This window comes from Glandiceps talaboti, chromosome 10, assembly GCF_964340395.1.
Source record: "Glandiceps talaboti chromosome 10, keGlaTala1.1, whole genome shotgun sequence".
In the NCBI taxonomy this organism is placed as follows: Eukaryota; Metazoa; Hemichordata; class Enteropneusta; family Spengelidae; genus Glandiceps; species Glandiceps talaboti.
Window position 1 is genome coordinate 22621211 of NC_135558.1, and position 25853 is coordinate 22647063.

Genomic DNA, 25853 nt, shown 5'->3' on the forward strand with positions numbered 1-25853 from the left:
TGTTTGGAGAAAACCTATGGTATTGTGTCAGATGTATGTAAGGATCGCTCACAAAAGAACAAACGACAGTAAATGTAACAGCCAAAAAGAAATCGCGAGTGCACACTACATCGGATTTTAATCAGATTGCCATCGACCACTACCACTACCCAACAAACCCCCAAAGTAATGTATTAATTACTGTGTATTATAAATACTTACCACATTCAAGAGCAATAGTGTCGATACCATGACGTATGGTTCCAGGAATCAGATCACCATTTTCTGGATCCACACAATTACAGCTGTAAGATATGAATAGAAATCATTGATGTAGTGATATATTGTTTAGTTTAATTAACACGATTGTTATTAAGACAAATATTAGTGACATAAATGAATGAAAAAGAAATAGATCATTCAATTAATATCAATTAATTGATTGGAATTTGAAAATTTGTTTAATTCACAGCAGTAATACTGCAAAGTCCAATGTAACATTTGACAGGTCAAATTTCAAAAGAACAAGACGTGTTAGATTGTCGTGTGCGATTACGTGTACAGTTTTTTTTTAAACCCACACATTTAGAAATGAAATAATACACCTAAAGCTCTGTAAGTCTAATGCAAATAAGTCCCTACTTACAAGAAAGGGTTACACTGTTTCCTTTCATACTGTCCATTTGACCTGCACGATGGTGGCGTCAAATCTGCAATATGAATACCCTGTGCTTTTGCTCTATTTAACCGGCTTTCAATAGCTCTCCTTTGCTGCCTACATCTACTGTTGTTATTTTCTTCTGAAAAAATAAAGGTGCAATCTTAAATATGTTTTCAACCACGTGACAAGGTAAGCTTTTCATAGAGCAGCGTTCTGAACATTGTCTATTTTTATTAATATCATTAATCAAGGTACACATTACTAAACTACCTACTGTCACTGATACTCACCAGACTCTTCAGAGGTATCCCCTCCACCTGTAAAAATAGAGTCAAAGAGAACATAAATTATGAAATACATATGAATCATTTCAGTCTCTTTAGTTCAGTTTAGACTCTTAATTTATAGTTTTCATTGTTAGGCTTGAGTCGGAATTTACGGCGGGGGAAGGGGGGCTGGGAAAAAAATATTTAGGTCAAAGATTTTTCGCAGCTCCCCCCCCCCCCTTCGCTCTCTAAAAATTGTCATGCCCCCCCCCCCCCCCCGAAATGAATCCAATGTTTTTCGTAGCCCCCCCCCCCTTCACATCAGAGATGTACAGTATGGTACACTACATGACACACTCAGGTGGAAACCAGCTTCAGCAGCCATACATAACATGCGGAGAGATTTCTTTACAAATAGATGTGGGCTTTGTGAAAAGGGTCTCTCATTGGGCTGTAATCTGTACTTCGAAAAACATAGCCAGCAGAGTTTTCTTTTCGAATCTTAATTCTGGGCAGAAACGACATCGCTCATAGTGGGGAGGATGTGGGAGGGTGTGTCCCCCTCCCACGGTAGGCAAAGTTTCGAAAATAAGGACATGTAGGAGGCCATTTAGTGGCATAAAATGTTAAACCATACACATTATCGGAAGTCATAGAGTACTTGTAAATTGTCTTCAATACCCAAATTTTACTCTGAACACATTAATATACAACTGTATGGATATATCACCCACACTTTAACTTATACAGAGATATTTTGGCAGACACACACATCCACTTGGCCATTGACTGCCTCATAATTAAATGTATGGTAGGTAAATGAAGTGAACAGTTTTTGCAAAGTACAAGTTAAACGACTGCTCCTGAGGTTTGAATGTTCAAAACAGTCTTCACAGAGAAAGAGAGATAGCAAGAGAGGAGACATACAGAGACAGAGACAGACAGAGACAGACACATACATACAGACAGGCAGACGCAGAGACACACACAGATACAGACGGATAGACAGACAGACAGACAGACAGACAGACAGACAGACAGAGGAAGGCATACACTTACACAAATGCATTCGCATGGCACTGAATATAGGCTGTGGAAGTAATTGCGGCGACGCCGCGAGAATTATTTTTTAATTCACTCGGAAATCAACCGCTCCTGAGGTTTAATTTTCGTTCAAATCATGAGCAAAATAGTTCGCCTCCCCCCCCCCCCTTTCAGACCATCCGAATTTTCATGGCCCTCTTTGAATCCTCAATTTTTTCATGGCGCCCCCAGATTTCTCCCCCCCCCCCCCGCCGTAAATTCTGACTCCAGCTTTACAACTAAATCTTCCAACGGCATCATACTATCATACTAACAAGGAGAAGGTACTACAGGAAAACTCAAATTAATGTTAAAGTTTAAATTATCATTGGAGAGAGTTTATCTATTTATTTTTAGTGTCACTGTGTTTCCCTATGTTATACTATAATCTATAGTTTATATATGGTGGGTCATGGACATTTTGTAATCACGTGGACCCTTCTATCCATTCTAACCATTCTTTCACGACTGCTAAATTTACATTCGCAGACGACGCCACTCAACTCCAAGCCCACGGCTTTCAAAGGAAACTTTAGCTCCTAAACATATCTTATTTTGAGCGCAGTCATTTTTCCTATGAAGTAATTTCTATCTCAAACCTCTGCATCTAAGACTCTGGAAATGTAATGGAATTATTTTGTACTAGTCACGCACACCTATTCTTTAACCTGGATATCTTGATCAGGGAAATACTGATTTAAATTCCGGGCAGAAGTTTTAGACTAAGAATGTTATATCATTTCTTTTAGGATATAGCATATTCCTAATGGATGACCCTTACACCTTTTGACTGTAAAAGTGTACGTTAATTGATATTATATAGGTGCTAATCTGCATAGCGTTTGACAGATTATTGTCAATGTTATCAAATGACAGTTATGATTGCATATACCTATGACTTCATCTGAATTCTCTTCACACGGTTCTGTAGAAAGAAAAATAAGGACGTTTATAAACATTGTGAACTAAGCAATGTACATTAACTATGTGACATGCATGTGGAAATCTTCAACTTTAGGGTGTCAATTTGAAAGTGGGGGGGGGGTATCTTTTAGCGATCTCAATAATATTTCGTCCAGATTTACAGCTTGACCAATCATTGCAATGATCTATCACAGAAGGCATTCGACAGCTTGACCAATCATCGCAATGCTCCATCGCAGAAGGTAACTACAGTACAGACGAATACATTTCCATGATAAGTAAAGTTTTGGAAGACTTGCCTATTCTTTACACGTAACACTTTGAGTTAGACTGTATGCCTTTGACGTACTTTAAACCCCTTTCGTAAGTTCTATAAGTGTTATTGAGCAATATCCCAATGAAAAAGACATATATATGTATACCTTCATTGTTGATAACATTGGCAGGACCAATGCATAAATCGGCAATATAAGAATTGATTTGTTGTCTAAGCTCTACATCAATTGTCGGTGTACGACTCAAAATCCAAACTTGTTCCTTTTCTCGTTTACATTCTCCATTAAGCTTTCGTGACAGACAACGGTATGTTAATGCATAGCTGGTGTAATCGGTTTTCATCACCCACATTGGAACTGTAAGAAATGAAACCGGTTATGACATCACGTCTAACAATAGCACTGTAAGAAAAAGTTTAAAATCAAATCTAACGGGCTATTCTGTAGTCACGCAAACCCCCTTTTTAAGAAGGGTGATTTACAAGTGAGCATGTTGTGCAAGCAAATTTACTATCTGCACATAAAAGCTGTCTTCACCCAGCTAAAGCTATAAAGCTATTTACACAAGAATTGATTATTATGTTTTCCATAATAATAGGATGGGGTTGTTTTTGTAAAAATCACGCTATGGACAAAAACGTGAATGTTAGCAGACACTCACCATTTTCAAATTGACCAAGGTTCCTTGGTGCTGATGGAACATTGAGTATCAGTTTGGCTGGTTGATCAACCATTGTTGTTCCGAATCCTGTGAGATCTGACCTCATGCATGAACCTGATGGTCTACACAAGAGAGAGAGAGAGAGAGAGAGAGAGAGAGAGAGAGAGAGAGAGAGAGAGAGAGAGAGAGAGAGAGAGAGAGAGAGAGAGAGAGAGAGAGAGAGAGAGAGAGAGAGAGAGAGAGAGAGAGAGATTATACACTTCCCGTTCATTCTTACATCACTATATATCTGTTATAATCATTTTATAGTAAATTGAATATGAATTTTATCGCAAGGCAATTCAAGAGCAATTGTAGAAATACCAAAAGAAAACACTGAATAAATTTGAAAACTTTGATAATTTCCTATTTACAAACCACTTGTTATCATACACATGTTTCATTTCAGAGAGTTTACTTTGTGTCGATAATAAAATACATATAACCTACTTCTTAATGCCCTTCAAAAGAATGGCAAACTGATCAGTATTGTCTTGTAAGGTTACTGTTAGTGATCTCGTTTGTGGGATCCTCATAAACCGGTGTCCTTTCAGATTGGCAATCTCGAACCATTCACCTGCGAACTTTAAAATGTTTGACACATGGGAAGGGTATTCAGAAACTACACATATGAGTATTGTGGTGGTAGTGAAAATGGTGGTGGTGGTGATGAGGGTTGTGCAAGTAGCGGCAGCGATGATGATGATGATGATGATGATATCGTTGATGATGACGATGATGATGATGATGATGATGATGATGATGATGATGGTGGTGGTGGTGGTGGTGGTGGTGGTGGTGGTGATGATGATGATGGTGGTGGTGGTGGTGGTGGTGGTGGTGATGATAATGATGGTGGTGGTGGTGGTGGTGGTGGTGGTGGTGGTGGCAATGAGATTTTGATTTTGAATGAATAGATTTGTAATTTTACTGTATTTGTTACCCTTTTGATCAATCAATGAATGATGATGATGATGATGATGATGATGATGATGATGATGATGATGATGACAGGTATAGGTCAGGGTCCTTTTGGTGGTGACAGGTTGCCAATTTACATGTCTCATCTGCTAGGGTTTATGTACATCCAATCAGCTATTAAGCAGAAACTTAAAAATACTCTCTAAACCAGTGGACATATGCTCCTTATACCATACAAGGTATACCAGGCTGAACTTGGTTGATGCTACCTGGTACTGATTGGCTTGCTGGCTACTGTGTGTTGTCTGGACTGGTACTGCATTCAACACAAGGAACTCATTCTCGCAAACCAGAGTTATTATTTCTACCACTACACTTCGAAATAATAGGGACCGGCTCGTTAAGAACGGTACCGTAAAATGGTCGTGGTTTTCGACGATGAAGGAAACTCAACCCACACCATCGGGACACTACATTTATTTGCCACTGGTTACAGTTCTCTTCCCAGAAGCTAGCCAAAACTATCAAATGAATTATCAAGATCAGTGAGCCTGATTACAAGGTTTTATGTCGAGATAAACACCACTTACAGCACCACACTACTATTACAATAGACACATGGTAGACTTGGTAAAGTTGTTCATTGTTCTTATTGTACGCTCTCTCTCTCTCTCTCTCTCTCTCTCTCTCTCTCTCTCTCTCTCTCTCTCTCTCTCTCTCTCTCTCTCTCTCTCTCTCCTGTCTATGAACTGTATGGAGCTACTACGAATTCATTGGAACATGTACTGATTTATCAGCCAGTTATAACTACAAAACCGTAAAGTTAAAATATGTAAACAGGAGAGAATATTACATCCTAGACACAAGCATCCATGTAGTATTCAGTGATGTACAGTGACCACATTGGCTGCCATATGGAGTCTCATAGATAATTAGTAGTAGGGCCTCTCATACCATAATTGCGTATCGAAGCTTTCTGTTATATTTTGTTCCAATTTGACGAGTGTATCAGTGAATTATCGCGAGTTCTGTTTCATTTCATGTAATATTATATTTGGTAAAATACAGTATTCTTAACTGACATGATGTTCTTTCTAGTCTCATTTATACAATATTCCATTCTATCCCTTGATTTGTGTGTGTCACTCGTCCGTCTTGTGACGACGACGACGACGACGACGACGGCGGCGGCGGCGATGATGATGATGATGATGATGATGATGATGATGATGATGATGATGATGATGATGATGATGATGATGATGATGATGATGAAACTTAATACAAATGAAATAGGATAATATTGATTAGGAAATGTCAAAAACTTAACTCCAAAAACCTTTAACATGACGTTCAATAAAGGTATATCAACAAACTAGCCGGTATTAATAGGCTGGAAAAAGTCATTGGGTATTATCAATATAAGCTGTGATAAAAACAGGAATTCATACCTCTGCTAACTGGAAATTCTTCTGTGTTTTGAACCTTTCAACAACACAACTTCGACTTGGAATAACATGGCCCTCTGTTGTCGATCAATATTTCATAAACATTGTATTAATTTCAAGCCTTCTATATGCAAACCAACACCTATATAACAATATCCTGACTAACCCTAGTCTCAAACATGTACTTTATAGAAAACACTGTCTCTTTTATTTGCATAGATAGCACTATGAACGACACTTTCCGACATTGCCCAAACTAATATTACCTATGAGTAAACGATGTGTAGAGAGGTAGAAATAAAAGGTTCTAATTGACGGCCCATTGGTTTGTTCACAATTCCATGTATGGAGTCAGTTGTCATGAAAAAGTTTCTAACATACTTTAATTTAAATTTCTGTTCGCTTGAAAGACGTGAATCAGAACAGAAATGCTTTGGTTTTTTGTCGAATCACAGCCATTCGGAAACGTTAGTTGCAGCTATGGTAGCTAATATGCTAATCAGATATACTACATAAGTGTGGAGCAGAACTCGGTCTCTCGGGCGTCTATCACCAAACAAACAGTATACCCCGCTTTCCTTCCGTAAGGTAATTAGATTTGTAGGCCACAAAAAAGAAAAGCATTGTTTCTCGTGAGGGTATGTAGTCTAAAGTGATGCGACTATGCGATTTTTTGAAAAAAATTAATTGTTCATGATTAGTTCTGCAGTTGTCATAACTGAAGTAGCAATTGATGTAGTTTGTGTTTTCCCTTGAATCTGCAGGCTGCATTGGCTGGAAACACACTGAAAAAAATCGAAGTGGGGGGTATTTCAGTGATGCGCACTGACTAGAAACAATTCCTTTTTTTTTTCAACAGTGACAGCTATGCTGCAACGTTCCATAAAAGCTTCATATTAAATGTTGTGGTTGACCGTAAGATCGCATCTGCGGGCAATCATGCTGGAGAATTCGCCAACATTAGTTCATAGGATCTCTTCACTATTTCAAAAATTGAAAATCTTGGTTTTACTTCATTCCATATTCCCGCATGTTTCTGTTTGCTGAAGAAAGCATGCATGAGAAGATCGTCAGGTCAGCTTCAACATCCGGGTCAGCTTTCCACCGAAAATTCATGCAATCTCTTCTTCGATCAAAAATTGAAAATCTTCTCCCTTGTTTTATATATAAATCTGTCGATACTGAGGAGTGAGTTTGCTGCCAGAACGTGCGTACGCGTGCATTTATTCATATTAACATATTATCAGGACAATGCAAATGAGATTAAGGGACTCTTCAGTACTTACAATTGGGGGCGGAGGAAATCACACATTGTCTGTTAAATAAAACATGACCCTCCCCCCATTCGCCATTTGTAAAAAGTGACCCTCCCCTTTGTCCCATTTTGTAAAACATGACCCTCCCCATGACAATTGCATATACTGAAAGTTAATCAATATTCCCATTATATGTATACATACAAATTAAATGATTTTGACTCTGTATTAGAAAGCTATATTTGTACATATAAAGTGACAAACAGTAAAAGACTGGCTAGTTACCTTTCTCTTATAATCATACACAATCTAGTTAGTATCTAAAATGTGCTTTCCATGTTGTTCATACTCTGTCTGACCTGGTCACTCGTAAAAGTTCCCTGATATTGTCATCATCATCGTCACCTCACCTTCAGTATTGCCATTATCAGTGTCAGACTCACTGTCACTACTTGAGTCAGTACATGTATCACTGTCCGTGTTCTCTATGACATTCATCACTGCTACCATCACCATAATATTTTAACCAACATTCACGGACAGTGTGAATGATAAGGTGAGATGGCACACTCAACAATATAGATCGTTTTATTAAACAATTTTCCAACAATATATGTTGTTGTTTTTTCGCATTTTGGCATGTAAAGTACTCGTAAAAATAATTGTTGAATGTTCATCTCACTTTTACATCTCAAAACACACAAAACAACCCTTACCAAAATGAAACGGTAAAAAGTATGCTTAAAGTATACTTATTCTATACGTAATACTTTGGAATGTCAAGTACATTTCAAATATACTTAAAATATACTCAAGTATACTTAAAATATAAATTTACAATAATTGAATCTTCAATTTGGTCACAAAACTACGGATTGTAAAATGTGATCCACGCCAAACATTGTAATGTAAAATATGACCTTCCCCCAAGTACTGATTTGTAAAACGTGACCCCTCCCCCCCCCATTCCTCTGGCCATCTAACCCCCCCCCCCGTAAATACTGAAGGCTCCCTGAGTAAATGTTGTTACTGCATTGCAATGTTGGGCAGTGTACTCAGTGCTTTAATTTGGTCAAATTTACCCCTATTTTCCGATATTGATTGGCTTTATTCTAGACTGTTCAAAGTATTCGTAGGTTTCTGTCCAGATCTGATTTTTTGATTTCGAGAAACCAAACGAACTTGAGAGCCATGAAATTCACTTCATTGTGGTATGCATCGCGAAATTCTTGAACTGAGTGTTTCATAAGGGAGTTGCCGTAAATGATTTGTATATAATCAAAGTGTAGACCGGTATCATGCTTACCATGATGTATGTAAACTTTCTGATGCGTACTAGCGATGTTACGAGGGTTTGAATGTTGTGGAAACGAGTGTACATATCCTGGGCATGTAGGGGATCGCGAAGGCGGAGTGAAATCAAGTCAAGTTTTCCTGTACTGAGAATAGATTGCGGGCATTTGAACAACATTTTCATCAACTATCTTTAAATTACAGATATAGAGCTAAAGAAAAATACACTATGTTCAAATGATGCCAATAAGCAATCCTAACATTTGTTCTGTATGCATGGGTTAATGTATGTCTATATGTGTATCCCTGTAAATTTGAATAATTTCATTTCAAAAGCCATTACACCTGTTCCACTACCTACTTAGATTGATATCCTTTCAGATTTATTAGAGTTTGGTACACCTTTTTGACAATTCAGGGGTATATCATGTACTAATAGCCTACTATAGCCAAGATTGTTGTATACCAGTAATTATTATGTGTAGGAACAAAAAACTCAAGATTAAAATCCGTGACAAATTGTGTTCACCCCTTCTGAAACCCCCAACACTCTTTGCTTTGTTGAAATAGAAACCCTCTCTGGTGATGTATGAAAAACAAGCGCAGGAAAATGCAATATAGCTGTACTTGAATTGTCACTTTGTTAAAATGTCCAAATGCAAGTGCCACAGGCCTAAACCCTGTTTCACAGTGACCAATTACGTCCGACCTATATAATAATTAGGCAATATGTTAAGTGTACAAGCTTCAAATTTCATTTAGTTTCATATAGTTAATTGTCCAATTAAGTGGTACATAATGTGTAATAGCTATAGTTTAGAATTTTGCATTCCAACAATGTGTGTAGGCCCAAAAATCTATGGTTTTGCCCTTACAGGAAGCATTCAGTTTAAATCTGGTTCGTAAAGAGTTGATTAAAATTCAAGGGGGATGTCGGATAGATTTGCCATCCGAAAGCGTATTTCTTTTATGTATGTCACTTTGTTGATCTTAGACCAGAACATACATTAATTGTCCCAGCTCCATGTGAGAAATGCTACGCGATACAGTGATACCACAAGTATTCCTCTAAGGTTAAAGGTGATTCAAAATGCTCACATTCACTATCGCTAATTTGCTAGACGACATGTTTGTGAAATGCATTCTGGTTTTAAAACTTTTCAAAAGCGTCTGCAAACACCTTAAAATGACCCTTTTTCAGGCACTTCCCTTCGGATTTACTTCGAGAGTTTACGGGTATTTCCGGTCCACCTGGACCACGGGATTTTATGACGTCATAAGGGGTACACGTTAGCACTAAGACTATGACGAGCGTAGTCACTAGGTGAATAAAACTCAACAGCATTGTGAAAAAATACATTGCTAGTACAGTGGTTGTAACAGACATCAGTAAACAAAACCTACACTCTACATGTCTTATTAACCAACATTTACCGATATTTACTCACACTTTCTCACTAATTGGCAGTGTCTGTGGGTATAAATGCTAAAATATTATCTCCCCATATTATGGCAAAATAAATCAAAACGGCTAGACTACAGTGTAGATATACATAAACACTTGTAATGTCGGTCGCGTGTTTCAATTTATTTATCTGATTTTTTTATTATTTGCCGAGGAGAAGCATTACAATATCTTCGACAGGCATGGCGTCGACAGCATATTATAGCCCACTATACTCGACTATACTCACTGATGTCGCCTTTTGAACGGCGCATTTAGCAACAAAGTAAACATATTTATCTTGAATAAATAAACTAGCTATTAGATTGCCATATTATCACCAATAAAATTGTAAAGAATTGAGGAAATTTCGTGAGTTTAGTGTTGTCATTTTCATGACTTTAGCAACTCGTCTGGAAGAAAACGTGTATGGTTTCCCCACTTAATTTAATGCAACAAGACTGTTTAATATTCATTAGAAGAATTTTGTAACGAATCATGGTATTCCAAGTATACAGTTTAGGAAACCAACAAATCAAATATTGCGATGTGTTCATGATATTAAATATGATTGGACAATATTGACGTCGGCAATCAAGGTCGTGACCCCAGCACATGGTTATGAAAGAAAGCCTGCAACTAGATACTTACCACGTCCGGTCCAATTTCTCAGGGTTTGTTTTGAAGTTAGAGACGTTATTTCTGTACAACTTGAAGAATTTTACAATATATCTGATTGATAAATATGGATTACATCAACACGTGGATAAATTTAACCCGACACGAATGTGCACTGTGCTCTCCCGATTCCATACGTACATTGTACATACACGTACACTGCTTCAGCTTTGATCGGCGGAATTATCCTAGTATAAGCTTACTGCCGCGGCCAAGGTGACTGCACAAAACTTGACAACACTACCCCTCTACCGATATATAATAATCACATGTATACCGTGATAAAAACAAGCAATAATTCGAGTCCCCAACAAGTCGATGAAACCTACTTCTGTTCAGTGCGATCCGAATGCGAGTATCTTAGGTTTTATATGGGTTTCAGACTCGGACTAGAGTATTACGCCCTAGACAATAATAGATGTAAACTTGTGTTCACAAGCCAAACATGTGACAATACAAATGTTGTTAAATGCACTGTTCAAAAGGCGACGCGAGTACGATTGGGCTGAGATATGCCGTCCTTGGCCCGGGGATGCCATCAAACGTCACGACGGTATCGTAATGCTTCTTGTCGGCAAATAATAAAAAATCAGATAAATAAAAGTCAATGAATGTGAAACACGCGACATTACAAGTGTTTATATATAACTAGTCGAGCCGTTTTGATTTATTTTGCCATAATATGGGGAGATAATATTTTAGCATTTATACCCACAGACACTGCCAATTAGTGAGAAAGTGTGAGTAAATATCGGTAAATGTTGGTTAATAAGACATGTAGAGTGTAGTTTTTGTTTACTAATGTCTGTTACAACCACTAGCAATGTATTTTTTCACAATGCTGTTGAGTTTTATTCACCTAGTGACTACGCTCGTCATAGTCTTAGTGCTAACGTGTACCCCTTATGACGTCATAAAATCCCGTGGTCTAGGTGGGACCGGAAATACCCGAAAACTCTCCAAGTAAATCCGAAGGGAAGTGACTGAAAAAGGGTCATTTTAAGGTGTTTGCAGATGCTTTTGAAAAGTTTTAAAACCAGAATGCATTTCACAAACATGTCGTCTAGCAAATTAGCGATAGTGAATGTGAGCATTTTGAATCACCTTTAAATACATCTATGACAAAAAAAATTGTAGATAACCAAGGTATGTAAATCTTATTCCTACCACATGTGGCTGTACTTTCATCCGAACCATCGCCACAATCCACATCACCATCACACTTCCAATGTTTTGGTACACACTCCCCATTATCACATGTAAACTCATGTTCTGTGCATGTGTCGGGGTCGGGTGTCTCTGGAAATCATTGTTGAAAATGCATTCCATTAACACAACATTTCACCATTTTGCCAATATATATATATATATATATATATATATATATATATATATATATATATATATATATATATATATATATATAACTCGGTGAGTATCAATCTGCTAAGACAGTGCTCTATACCGCAGTGGCAGAGCGTAATAGCGTAATATATATATATATATATATATATATATATATATATATATATATATATATATATATATATATATATATATATATATATATATATATATATATAACTCGGTGAGTATCAATCTGCTAAGACAGTGCTCTATACCGCAGTGGCAGAGCGTAATAGTTTTGCCAATCAACAAGACCATATGATATATATGTATATATATATATCAAACTATCCTAAGGATTCTTCACTTATAATATGCCATGTCCAGTTATATCTTACTCTGGAGAGACATGCAGTTATAGTTGCATATTTGATAATGTCACTTTGTTTAGTCAAAAAAGAACAACTTAATTCATTTACGACACCAATTCGGAGATAGTGTAAGTGTTAAACACTTTGGATCCAAACTGACATACATCATGTGATACACTCATTGAACACTGCTTTTAGTTTAAATGTGTTGTGACTCACCTGGTTCACATGGTTCAGCAGGTGGTATTCCTGGTGGTGCACCAACTGGACAACGATCTATCAAATCAAATCAAATCAAATCAAATCAAATCAATTCAAATCAAATCAAATCAAACCAATGCAATTCAAATCAATTCAAATCAAATCAAATCAAATCAAATCAAATCAAATCAAGTCAAGTCAAGTCAAGTCAAGTCAAGTCAAGGCAAGTCAAGTCGCTGTAGCACAACTGTAGTTTGTTGGTATGGGCGTGGTCTTGTTGATTGGCAAAATTGCGTACATTTTGGAATCTTAATTAATTTGCCGACCCTTTCCAGTTTTTATCATTGCAATATAAACCACCATTTAGCCGTTGCTATGGGCGTGATCCTGTTGCTAGGCATGTTTGCATACATTTTTAACATTATTATTCACTTACCTACCCTGCTGTTATCTTTGTAATATGCATTATCATTTCATTGTTGCTAAGGGCGAACTCGAGGTCAAGGTTACTAGGATCAATTTTATCAAAATGTTTCCAACAATAACTACAGAATAACACCTCCAGAAACATCCCCACCATGTTTCAACCCCATTCACCATGCAATTTTATATACGTTTTTGACCAAATACTGAGACCTAATTTGCATACCGCTCATAGGACCAACACATTGTGAATACAGCTTCATCTGTACATCCGTAGATATATTTTTGACCATAAAGCGAGACCTAATTTGTATATCAATGATGGGATCATCATGCTATGAACAACTCTTCATCTAAACAACACTAAGAATGTTCCCATCAAATTTCAATCCAATCTGCTCAATAATTTTGAAATTTTAGATTTTTGACCAAAGAGACACATTTTATAATACTTTACGTATCACTGAGGGGATCATCATGTCATGAACAATTCTTAATCTAAATATCCCTAAGAATGTTCCCACCAAATGTCTGCCCAGTAGTTTTTTGTCGACAAATCACATTTTTACCCAAATCACACACCAGTGGTAAGATCATTTTGATTTGAATAATTTCCCAACTAGACACCCAGCTGGGTAATAAACGCACCAAATATCAAGGCAATCGGTCCAGCGGTTTTTGAGTATTAGTTGTTCACACACACACACACACACACACACACACACACACACACACACACACATTGCCTATAGCACTACTGAACTGAGTTGTGCTGAAAATTAAATGATGGTTTCTTCTGATTTACAACGACTCGGTACAATTATTTGAAATCAATTCTTTCAATCTTATCCGAATATTTCTTCAAAGTAATGAGGCAATTCTGGGACAAATCAGAACATTCCAAAGAAAACTAATTATCATCCAAATTTCTATTGAATAAATCAAATATAACCTTACCGACATCGTCTTGTAAGACATCCCTTTCAAAACAGACTCGTTCTTTCAAAATAGTGCTTGCAAGTTGGTGCATTTCGTTATCCATCTCTTCATGTCTACTCAGAAGCCATACAAGTTCCTTTTGTTGATTACAAGTGCCATCCTCCTTAACTTGGTGGCAATGATATACTATTGCGTAATTGTCATAGTCTGTGTCTACAATTAAATATTTTACTGCAAAGAGAACAAAGCAAACATTCTTTAATTTCATTCAGTACATTCCGTTTTAGTTTACACATACTTAGAGCTGCACTACTAAGTAGAGTATATTATTTTCTGACTGCTATAAGATATTCACTGAATACTTTTTATTCGATGTTGAACATGTGAAATGTTGTTCAATTTTATCTATAAGTAGTACAGTAAAAGGATGAAGTTAAGAACTCAATGGAGTGCTGAGTATAGGGTGCGGATCCAAAAACCCATTTTGATTGGAGTTATTGAACTATACTATGTGTACAGCTACACAAATGTTTACTCACAGGTGATTGAATATTGTTCAGGGTGTACAATATTTCGAGTAAGTGATTATACCTAACAAAATATTTCATAAAAAGGTCCAGTAGTGTGATTGTTCATTGCTTACATTTGTCCTGATTATACGTACCATCAAATAGTCACCAATAAATACACAATAGTAAGGTGACAGTGAAGACATTCGTCTCCAGCTTATGATCATTTTGCATGTATTATTAAGGGACCGGTCAGTTTCTTCGGCCTGGCGGGAGGGGCGGTGGATTGGGAGGGGGTCACCCTGTTTTTGAAATTGGCAGTGGGGGGGGGGGGGGTCATGCAGATTTGAAAATTGTGGATGGTGGGGGGGGGGGGTCATTGTGTTTTGGATTGTGATGGCAGAAGAAAATCCTTTTCTACAATAGCATATAGCCTCGTCTGAACTGACTGGTACATGTATAATTTATTATTGTCCCTGTTTCTTACATAAATTCTTTAGTAATACTTCACGGAAGATTTCAAACATAACTCCACTCTATACATATACATGTATTACCTAGCTACCACACTAGTAACAGAACATGTCATGTAAATACTTGGCTGTTTCACAATCAGTGCTTCGCGTATATGGTACTTTGGGGCAAAGAATGAACCTGAAGGTTTCGTAATTGTAATCTTCAGAGATAGTTTGTAAAAGAAGTTAATCTAAATCGTTCTACTCTTCAATATGAAGAGTAGGTGCACTTTCTATTTTGGACACTACATGTTATCAACACTACAAATCACTACATCTCATCATATTCCAGTTTCTATTAAGTACTATACACTAGGTATGACCACCTAAAGTTCTCTAACATACCAGTAACTGTTAACTATACATGCTATATTAATGCCCCTATACCAATGTTACGGGCCCATTTTTATGCGACATGGGAAACTCATTTAAAACTTACATTAACTTTAGCTTCGAAGACTTTCGAAGCTTTGAAATATTACATAAAAAATGCCTTGACAGAACCAATAACCCTCAGGATCTGCTAAAGGAGACCACTAGGACTCCCTCACCCCCAGAAGTCATTCGTGCATTCAACCAACAATCATACTCACGAACCTTTTTAATGTCATAATGGTATTAAACTTTTCTTAAAATTTTCACCCTATGCTAATTTGAGATGATATCGTCTTTTAAGATGTGAAATATTTGCCAAGATAGTCAAAAAATTACCTTAAAATCTCCCTTACCAATGATACTATCATTAGATGTACTATAGTGATTATGAACATATTTTAACTCTATGTAAATATGTAAGTTGTAAACAATAGTTTCTGATACTTGATGGTGCTGTCTTGTAAAGCTTGGAAATTGTCCGAAAGTGTCGTAATAGCCTAAAATTGGCTAAAAGTAAAATAAAACCTCCAGAACGTCTAGGGGAGACCCTAGAACCCCCTTCCCCATCCCCACCCCCACCCCACACACAAGAGGTGGACCTTATTTATCCCAGTCTCAAGCTCACGATCAAACATACCTGTTATGTGAATATGGTATATGAGGGGGGTGTCATCTAGAATTAAGTGATGGAGGGGGGGGTCAGCCTGTTTTTGATTTTACAGATAGGGTCAGTGACTTTTTGCCGACCCGATGGCAAAATCCCCCCCCCCCCAGGCCGGTGAAAGTATAAGGACATGGGAATAAACATTTCACACTGTTAAAGCACATATACTAAATAACAACACTCTGCAAATGAAGAAATTCCGCAAGGATATACGGTATATGTCCATCATTTAAATAAAACAAGTTCTACCAAGCAACTGTTTACGTGACTTACTTCTTTGGAAAACTATTTTAAAATACAAAATCACCAGACATACTAGATACATTTGAGGCAATACTAGGTCATATATTTATAGTATAGCAATCTTACCGATATCATCCCGTAAAACATCCCTGTCAAAACAGAATCGTTCTTTCAAAAAGCTCTTAAAAGTTACTATAAATTTACCTAAAATGACAATAATCTACGTTTATATGTGCTTGTGAGAACATTACCACTGCTTTGCCGTTGCTCAACATAAAACATGTCACGTATGCATTATACGAATCAATATCATATGCAAAATCCTTTTTAACTGTAACTGAGAGACAGCAACATCTTTGTATGGTATGTGAATTTAAGTACTCACCGTTATCAAAAGTACCATAAGATGGTGGTATGTGCGGGAATGACATTGATATAGTGGCTGGATCTGAAGGATTATAGATACCAGTACCTGGCATGCTATGTCCTGTACACACACCATTCCTATAGGAATGAAAGATGTCAACGTGAGCTTGAGCTGACTTGAGCCATGTTGTACATTGTTTATTTGCATTAATATTACAAAGATGGCTTGTATCATGATATCAAAATAGCTGGGTGGTGACGTTATCTCTGTACTGTTAATTAAAACATGATTATATATACAATGACCTATCTGTTAAGAAAAAACTGGATGACAAACATAAAGAGAACATAGTCAAACAATTATGTTCTACAATCAACAAAATACATAATTAGTTCATTAAAATATCACGACATTTCTTGACACAGTATAATATTCATCTTATCAAGGTTTGATTTGTAATTTAGGCTATCACCTGACATCACTGCATTGTTATGTTGTGTGTTCAGTTCTTGTTTGATAAATGGAGGGTCAGCACGTCTTGAGTATTGACTCTGTTTAATGAATATGAATCGAGCCGCAACACAAGTCACAAGTGTCTTTTATACATAGACACTGTTCATAAAAAATCTCATATCAACGTATTCTTTCCATATATTGAGTCTAAAATCTTGATTATAATCACCAAGTATCTCATCATTTCTCAGAATTTGATAATAAATGTATGATTGTATGTAGAGGCAATATAGGGCATAAATGCTCAAAGAAGGGTACAATATGTTATTTCTATGTTTTAATTGCAAAACCTTCCTGCCAACTATAATTTATGGTTATCTCAACCAAACCAATGACATGCCCATCAGTACTGTCGGTCATTCTACAATGATATCAACATATACAGTTGTTTAGGAACTCCTAAAGTTTATCATTCTTGTTTTGAGACAAAGTTCCTGTCGTTCATAATTATCTTCTTAACACTTTTCTTTTCTATATCAAGTAATAATTTATAGTAGGTTAAGATAACAGTTACTGTATAATACTTACACTTTAACTTGGTTCATTATTAAGGCTAATTTACCTTCCTCTACAAAGTTAAAACTCAAAGACCTGACGTCAGGAAGTGAAATCTTTCCAGGGAAATTGTGTGCGATTTCGAACCATTCACCGTAGAACTGCAATTAAAAACAATAGAATTTCAAGTTAGGACCCACGTATATGATAAAATCAATATTACACGAAATATAGGTAATATTTTCACAACACTATCACCAACATTTTGTGTCAACTTTCTAAAGTATGTGACGACACATCTCTTTTAAGTAGTGATCACACACAAATTAGAACATTGGTGCCAAATGTTGATGGTTTTCGGAAAAAGATGTATTTACCTACATTTCACTTTTGATTATCTTTAATATTTTGACCATATACAATACAGCTTATTCTTAATCCGGATTCCCACATTTAAAATTATTTTGCAAAGTCATTATTGGTGTTATTATCTTACCCTTTCTAATTCAAAGTTTTCTTTTAACTGTATTTCGTCCACAACACATGGTTCACCTACAACAATAAATAAACACGCGATTAGTTCATTCTTCTTCTTCTTCTGTCGGTTTAATGATAAATTTCATATCCAACTTATATACCCTAAGACACAATTTCTACGATTTCAGTATGTCCTGGTCAGTATGATAAATTTTCTGTGAACCTTGAAAGCAAACTAAAGTAGGTTTTTAAGATATATAGTGTGATAGGATGTGATCCAGACAATTATCGCCCGCTCTGGCCTTATTTAGATACCTAGGGTGCTTTAAAACCAATTATTCCCCTGTTATGACCATATTTAGACAAAGTGTGCACGATTGAAATATTCATATGCAAGGATTTGTTAAAGACAATGATTACCCTGCTATAACCATATTTGGACAGTGTGCTAGGGTGATACACAACAAGTACTACCCTCCTATGAATACTCATGCATGCCACAAAACTGGTCTGTAAAACTAAAGCCTATAACTCAAAATTTACTTACCACATTGTGCAACACTTTCATCAGAACCGTCTAAACAGTCAGGTTGCCGATCACACACCCAATCACTGGTTATGCAGTCTTGATTACCACATGTGAACTGATGTGATAAACACGCTGGATCTACATGAAGGCAATAGAATGACAAAGAAAGATTACATACACTATATATAATGGAGTTTATAGCCACATAACACCCTAAATATATAGGTAGCCATATTGGACATCGCTAGAATTTCTACTTTGTAAACCCTACGTGTGTACAAAAATCGTTTCTCAGCGTGTTTGTACAACACTGTAGCACCTTTACTTCCATCAATGAATTCTGCACCCAGAAAAATAACCAATAAGTACGTTATCAATGTTTTAGAAGTGTTTTGTAGTGTCGGGAAGATGACGATTTTCCGATTTTAAACTAGCTTATCTTTCAAGGCTTTGGTATATGGCATGCTAATGAGGATATGACGATGTTTTGAAGGAAATGGTGTATCTAAAGTAATAAAAGGGTGTTAAATACTTTATATGGCATGTGACAAAACACAATATATCGATGCAAGACCTTGCCAATCAAGTTTTGTGACGTACAGTTTTCAACTAATTGCACTGTTTCTGTATCGTATATGTAGTGTGTTCATTGATGGTAAAGTATTCACAAATAACAAGTCAGTACTTACTTTCTTCTTCTTCTGGACAAAAATCTAAAACGTAAAAGAAATGATATATCATAGTCAGACATTAAGAACTTACGGACGTTAACATAGTCAAGTACCAACTATTGTCCGTTGAACATTTTCCATTGGGTTAAGACACCTACCGAGGTATGAGAGTGAAAAACTGATATTATTAGCTGATTATCTCCGGCCATTAATTGTATTGTACGATAATTTATTGCTGTGTTGTTATAGGTTTGTGCTTAATTTTATGTAACTGGGGCATTTGACCTTAGACGGGAGGTTACTGTAGAACACTGCATTTTCACATTTCTACCTCAAGATCACAATGTGCCTTACCTTCCTCTTCCCTGTATGTAATCACTTCTGGGTTTAGACACAGTTGACGTATTAGGGAAGTAATATGCTCCTTGGCTCCATTTGACAGTGTCTTACTTCTACCGTAGACAGCTAGGGTAGCTTTACCAGGTTCACACGTCAAATCAGGTCTGACTTTATGACATCCATACACCAACGAGTGGCTGACGTAGTCTGTGTAGACTACCCTATGAGTTAAGGCTAAACACAATGATAAACCACATTGAACATTGAAGATAGTCTAGCTTAAGGTTTTTTCGATATAAACACAAGGTGATATTATTTTCAATTCAATCCAATGCAATGTTCTCTATCAAAAACAGTCATGGTGTGGTAATTTATGTAAGCCAAATCTTGCCCCAAAGAAAAGAGGTATATAGATGTTGCATAATTAAGTCACTCTGCCTTTGTAGACTTCAATGCGAAACAAATTGACATGTGTATGTATGTGTGTATGTGTGTATGTATGTATGTATGTATGTATGTATGTATGTATGTATGTATGTATGTATGTATGTATGTATGTGTGCACGTGTGCATGTATGTATGTATGTATGTATGTATGTATGTATGTATGTATGTACGTACGTACGTACGTACGTACGTGTGTGTGTGTGTGTATGTATGTATGTATGTATGTATGTATGTATGTATGTATGTATGTATGTATGTATGTAATTATGTATGTATGTATGTATGTATGTATGTATGTATGTATGTATGTATGTATGTATGTATGTATGTATGTATGTACGTACGTACGTACGTACGTACGTGTGTGTGTGTGTATGTATGTATGTATGTATGTATGTATGTATGTATGTAATTATGTATGTATGTATGTTTGTATGTATGTATGTATGTATGTATGTATGTATGTATGTATGTATGTATGTATGTATGTATGTATGTATGCATGCATGCATGCATGTATGCATGTATGTATGTATGTATGTATGTATGTATGTATGTATGTATGTATGTATGTATGTATGTATGTATGTATGTATGTATGTATGTATGCATGCATGTATGTATGAAAATTGTGTTGTACAATTGTGTTGTACATTTACTCACGTTGAGGTTCATTTGGTATTTTAATTTTCATCAGGCCACCACTACCGACAGATTTTCCTTTGATTACTGTTGTTCTACCAATACACAGTCCATCTCTACATAAAAAATATAAACATACAGCAATAATTCAGCACGTAAAATAACAGGATCACGAGCTTTAAAGTAAATTTTTTGTACCTTTAGTAGTAAAACTCACAACCCCGGTCCTACTGTCGGTAAATCAATAAACATCTCCTATCATGTTTGTGCACATGTAGAAGGAACTCGAAGATATGCCATCAAGCAAAGCTAGCAGTTAGAATTGTAAAGTGTATTCATTGTGCTTTGCATCAGCACTGAGAGTTATTGAATATACATTCATTCCTAGTGAGAGTATAGGTCTGATGCGATGATGTGGTGTGAAATACTATCTATTGCGAGACAACATCGAGATCAGATATGTTCAAGAACCGGACCAACTGAAAAGGAAAGTGAAGAAAGAAATAAGGGACTCACTGCAGTATACATAAAGACAAACGAAAACTCAACGGGTTTCCAAATGTTCTGACTAGCTTTTGACCTACAAAATGAGCATCATCAGGTCGGTAATATATATATATAATAATGGAACCTTAGAAGTTTTGAACTTTTATAGTAGAACATCACTGACTGTACCGTTAGTCGTCCGATGATTGCGTAAACATGAAACACTGTGTAACGGCTCCTGTGTATCTTACTTGATACTGTACTATTTTTAATAGTTATATATATATATAGTTTGATATATATATATATATATATATATATATATATATATATATATATATATATATATATATATATATATATATATATATATATATATATATATATATATATATTTCATTTATTGTTTGGATCAGGCTCAAGGCCCATATAACAGAACAAATACACCCAGATATTTGTATGAGTCGACAAACGGAAGCTCATTATCATTCAAAGAAATAACAGGGGTGCTTGAAAGCTTAATGTTTTTGGGCATGACAATCATACAAACTGTTTTTTTTCTGATTATAGATAATATCATGTTCGATACCGTAAATCTCGCAAACATGAATAAACTTTTGTAAGCCCTGGCTAGAGGGACTGAAGACAATTAAATCATCGGAATATGAAATGTGATTCAATAGTCTACTATTAATCAGACATCCAACCTTATGAGAAGACAAACGATGGCTCAGCTCATTAATGTAAACGTTAAAAAAACGTGGAGATAACCCCCCCCCCCTTGGAGAATGCCATTAAGAACAGTGAAGGTAGAGGCGACGACAGCTCCCCATTTAACACACACTAGCTAAGATCTATACTATATATATATATATATATATATATATATATATATAACTCGGTGAGTATCAATCTGCTAAGACAGTGCTCTATACCGCAGTGGCAGAGCGTAATATATATATATATATATATATATATATATATATATATATATATATATATATATATATATATATATATATATATATATATATATATATATATATATATGCGCTGAATACTTAATATGCTAATAACATGACTTACAATTCAACTCCAAACAGTTTCATGTAAATAGTTGTTTCGTCCTGTAGACTTAATACTGATCCAGCAACTGTTGGTTTACCTTCTGTATCTATGTCACCACTGTAATGTGCAACCATATACCAGTGACCCATGTACTAAAATAAACACAGCAACGTATAGAACAGTAAGATAAATATCAGAGATAGCTGATTACGAGTAAACTTTTAACATGACATCATCATGAATAGCTTTCCGAAGAAAATTCATGATTTGCTAAAGTACAATTGTAAGGTTTTTCATATCAGTACATAAAGCCAAAGTTTATTCATGTTATGACAAATTTTGTTTCGGAGAACTTACTATTTCAGTCACGGTGATTGTTACGTTCGTTTTTCTCATTTTGTTTTGTTTTGTCCTGACAAGAAATAAATGATGTTCTTTTCCTAAACTGCCTATTATATTTATTGAATGTAACACATTACAAAGATTGTAGTACCTCATTTCAATATCGGATCGTTTATCACCATTTGAAATCAAAATGTCGCGGCTTCTAGAAGTGTAATTATTTCCATTATATCTTTTTCATACGTGATCGAAAATACTGTGAGTTTGTTTTGATGTTGATGAATGTAAGAAAATTACATTTTCTGTGAATAGATACTTACAACGTTTGTATTGCATACAGACAACTGAGTGTGAAAAACTAAGTTGGAAAAATCCTGAATGTTAAGGGAACAACTATAAATGTACACCAACAAAAATAAATAAGCATGTCCATGAATATTTATAGAGATTTAAGTTGATTCCATACCTCCTCTATATTGAATGGATCTTGTAACGGTAGACGCGTCACCTGGCACTGCTGCTGTTCAGGTGTTACTTGTGGTGTACCAGATGGCCCATGGTGTCCCTGAGGACCACCAGGTGGCGCTGCACCGTCAGGTCGTACACCCCTACCTGGTGGAATTCATTAAATCATAACCATGAATAATCAAACGGCCCTTAAAATTATAATCAAGTTTGAAACGTATAATCATTTGATGCCTGCCTTAATAAATTGTATTATTAAACTTTATTCTCTTCGTTCTTTTGCTTATGAAAGATCGTCGTACCAGTAAGGTAAAACAATATAATATAATATAATATACATGGCATAATATAATATAATATAATATAATATAATATAATATAATATAGCATTAAACATAATTTAAATATAATATAACAGACGATGGAATGCGGCAATTTAAAGATATTTGTTTCGTCAGATGATGGAATGTAGAAATATTTAAATAATATTTTGCTGAGCCATACTATGAAGATGAAGTCGATTATTTATTAAAATGTATCAATTGTGATGAGATTTTCGCCAAGCCAGCTGAACATCTTTTTATGTAGCACGGTCTTAATAATTGTAGACTATAGTCGTCTCTTGTCTTTGCTTAATGTTTGGAATAGAATGAACTGAACAAGACAATACTTGTATTTGAAATAAATTATATCACCAAAAGACTAGTAAGTAACATAAAGCTATGAGGAGGTTACCTTACACATGGAGTGCCTAGAAATTGTAAAAAGTGATACCACAAGCCATTCACATCGCAAATTAGATGAAAAAAAAAATTAAATTGTGCATTTCCCGATATCAAAGTAAACATTTGCAAGATGCATGGCCTCTTTGTGCAGAAATAGAAAATTGATCACCATCAAGCCACACAGTTCTAATATTCTAAATTCACTCACCAGCTGTAGCCAATGCCAATAGTTCAGCCATGGGAGCATTGCAACAGGAAACTGTAAATTAAAGTCGCATGTTTAGAGTAAATATGGAATTTATCAATGTCGGCCTGTCTGTTACTCTTATTGGCCTTGTTATTTGTGATGTCATCCAAAGTCGGGTACAAAAATAATGATTGGGTAAACCGACGAACGCATTCAACGGCACCTTTGATCCTGATTTCGACCAAGTACCTGTGTAACAGTACTGCCGTCAGTAAGACCTTTATTAATGTCGTACGAGGTTCCACAGACAACATCGTGTCTTTAAATTGTCCTCTTTTATTAATCATGTATATAATTTTTATGTTAATATTGATTCCTGAGAGGAAAAAAAAGATGATTTCAATACCAATATAGTAGGATATTCTGGCTACATGTCTCGGGGTGTTATTCAAGCGGGAGAGTGAAGGAAAACATACCAACAGAAAGGTTTTGCAGAGAGACACAGAATAACTGGATATGCACAGGCTGAGAGAGAGAGAGAGAGAGAGAGAGAGAGAGAGAGAGAGAGAGAGAGAGAGAGAGAGAGAGAGAGAGAGAGGAGAGGGAGAGAGAGAGAGAGAGAGAGAGAGAGAGAGAGAGAGAGAGAGAGAGAGAGAGAGAGAGAGAGAGAGAGAGAGATTAAACACGTATTACCTGATGGTGTGTGTCGTATCCTACTGCCATCAACACATAGTCGGGCTACTTGTGACATAACCTCTTTACGATGGGCCGGTGATAGTGTTGTTGTCCTACTCATAATCCATGCACTGCTGTGATTCATATGACAGGTTCCATCATCTAAGATTCGATTACATCCATAGACAACGGCGTAGTTGTCATAATCAGTAGACATGATCCAATACGGACCTATAGTAGACATTGGATTGGATAAAAAGGGAACTCTTACCATGTTTACCAAGTTTGGATTTATTGCCATGGTTATATTTAAATCAAGTCTTCGTTCTGAAAAGGCTTATTAAGGTTTGACAGAATGACAAATCTATACGTACCACTATCTCCAATATCAAAACCCTCTGGTATAGCCATGTTAACACGCCACTTTGCCTGGGTAACATTGGGTGTCTCAAAAGTAGCCCGGCCTTGCAACGATAAACCAAAACATTTTGGGCCACTGGAGGAAAGAAAAGTATGGATACAGTTGATCCAGTATTATAACTTCTTTTCTTTTCTTTCTTTTTTTTTTGGGGGGGGGGTAAAGCATTGGGGTTTTTTGGGGGAGGGGGATAAAGCATAGTGGAAAATGTACAGATTGATGGAAAACACACTTAAATATGACGTATAAGCAGTTTCCAAGCCAACATTTCCTTGATTACAAATTGATCGAGAGACAGTATAATTCACACTCACTGATTATGTTTATTAACACAAATGATGACGTTTATCTAATTATCTTTATTCTGATCAATTATAGAATTTGGGTTCAGTGATGAAACTTGGTGTTTGTTTCATAATTTTGGTTTTATAATAGTACTACGTATCACCACACCATGAAACATCACAACACAGCTTAACACCATACGACAGC

The 25853-nt window shown here is 36.0% G+C and overlaps 1 protein-coding gene across 3 annotated transcripts in view; it reads right to left on the reverse strand.

Annotated features, from left to right (window-relative positions):
- Nucleotides 1–25853, reverse strand: part of LOC144440893 (uncharacterized) — a 57171-nt gene that overhangs the window by 7758 nt on the left and 23560 nt on the right. For all 3 annotated transcript variants that reach the window (XM_078130338.1, XM_078130336.1, XM_078130339.1), the window contains exons 7-29: nt 25318–25439; nt 24962–25174; nt 24290–24340; nt 23358–23503; nt 22568–22701; nt 21017–21111; nt 19922–20140; nt 19586–19609; nt 18915–19034; nt 18387–18442; nt 17924–18051; nt 16901–17019; nt 14228–14440; nt 12866–12922; nt 12096–12227; nt 6261–6334; nt 4339–4472; nt 3850–3971; nt 3336–3545; nt 2882–2914; nt 931–957; nt 626–779; nt 202–284 (exon numbers count right to left, since the gene is read on the reverse strand). In XM_078130338.1, coding sequence (XP_077986464.1) covers nt 202–284; nt 626–779; nt 931–957; nt 2882–2914; nt 3336–3545; nt 3850–3971; nt 4339–4472; nt 6261–6334; nt 12096–12227; nt 12866–12922; nt 14228–14440; nt 16901–17019; nt 17924–18051; nt 18387–18442; nt 18915–19034; nt 19586–19609; nt 19922–20140; nt 21017–21111; nt 22568–22701; nt 23358–23503; nt 24290–24340; nt 24962–25174; nt 25318–25439 — 2666 coding nt within the window. The remainder of the gene's footprint in view (nt 1–201; nt 285–625; nt 780–930; nt 958–2881; nt 2915–3335; nt 3546–3849; nt 3972–4338; nt 4473–6260; nt 6335–12095; nt 12228–12865; nt 12923–14227; nt 14441–16900; nt 17020–17923; nt 18052–18386; nt 18443–18914; nt 19035–19585; nt 19610–19921; nt 20141–21016; nt 21112–22567; nt 22702–23357; nt 23504–24289; nt 24341–24961; nt 25175–25317; nt 25440–25853) is intronic.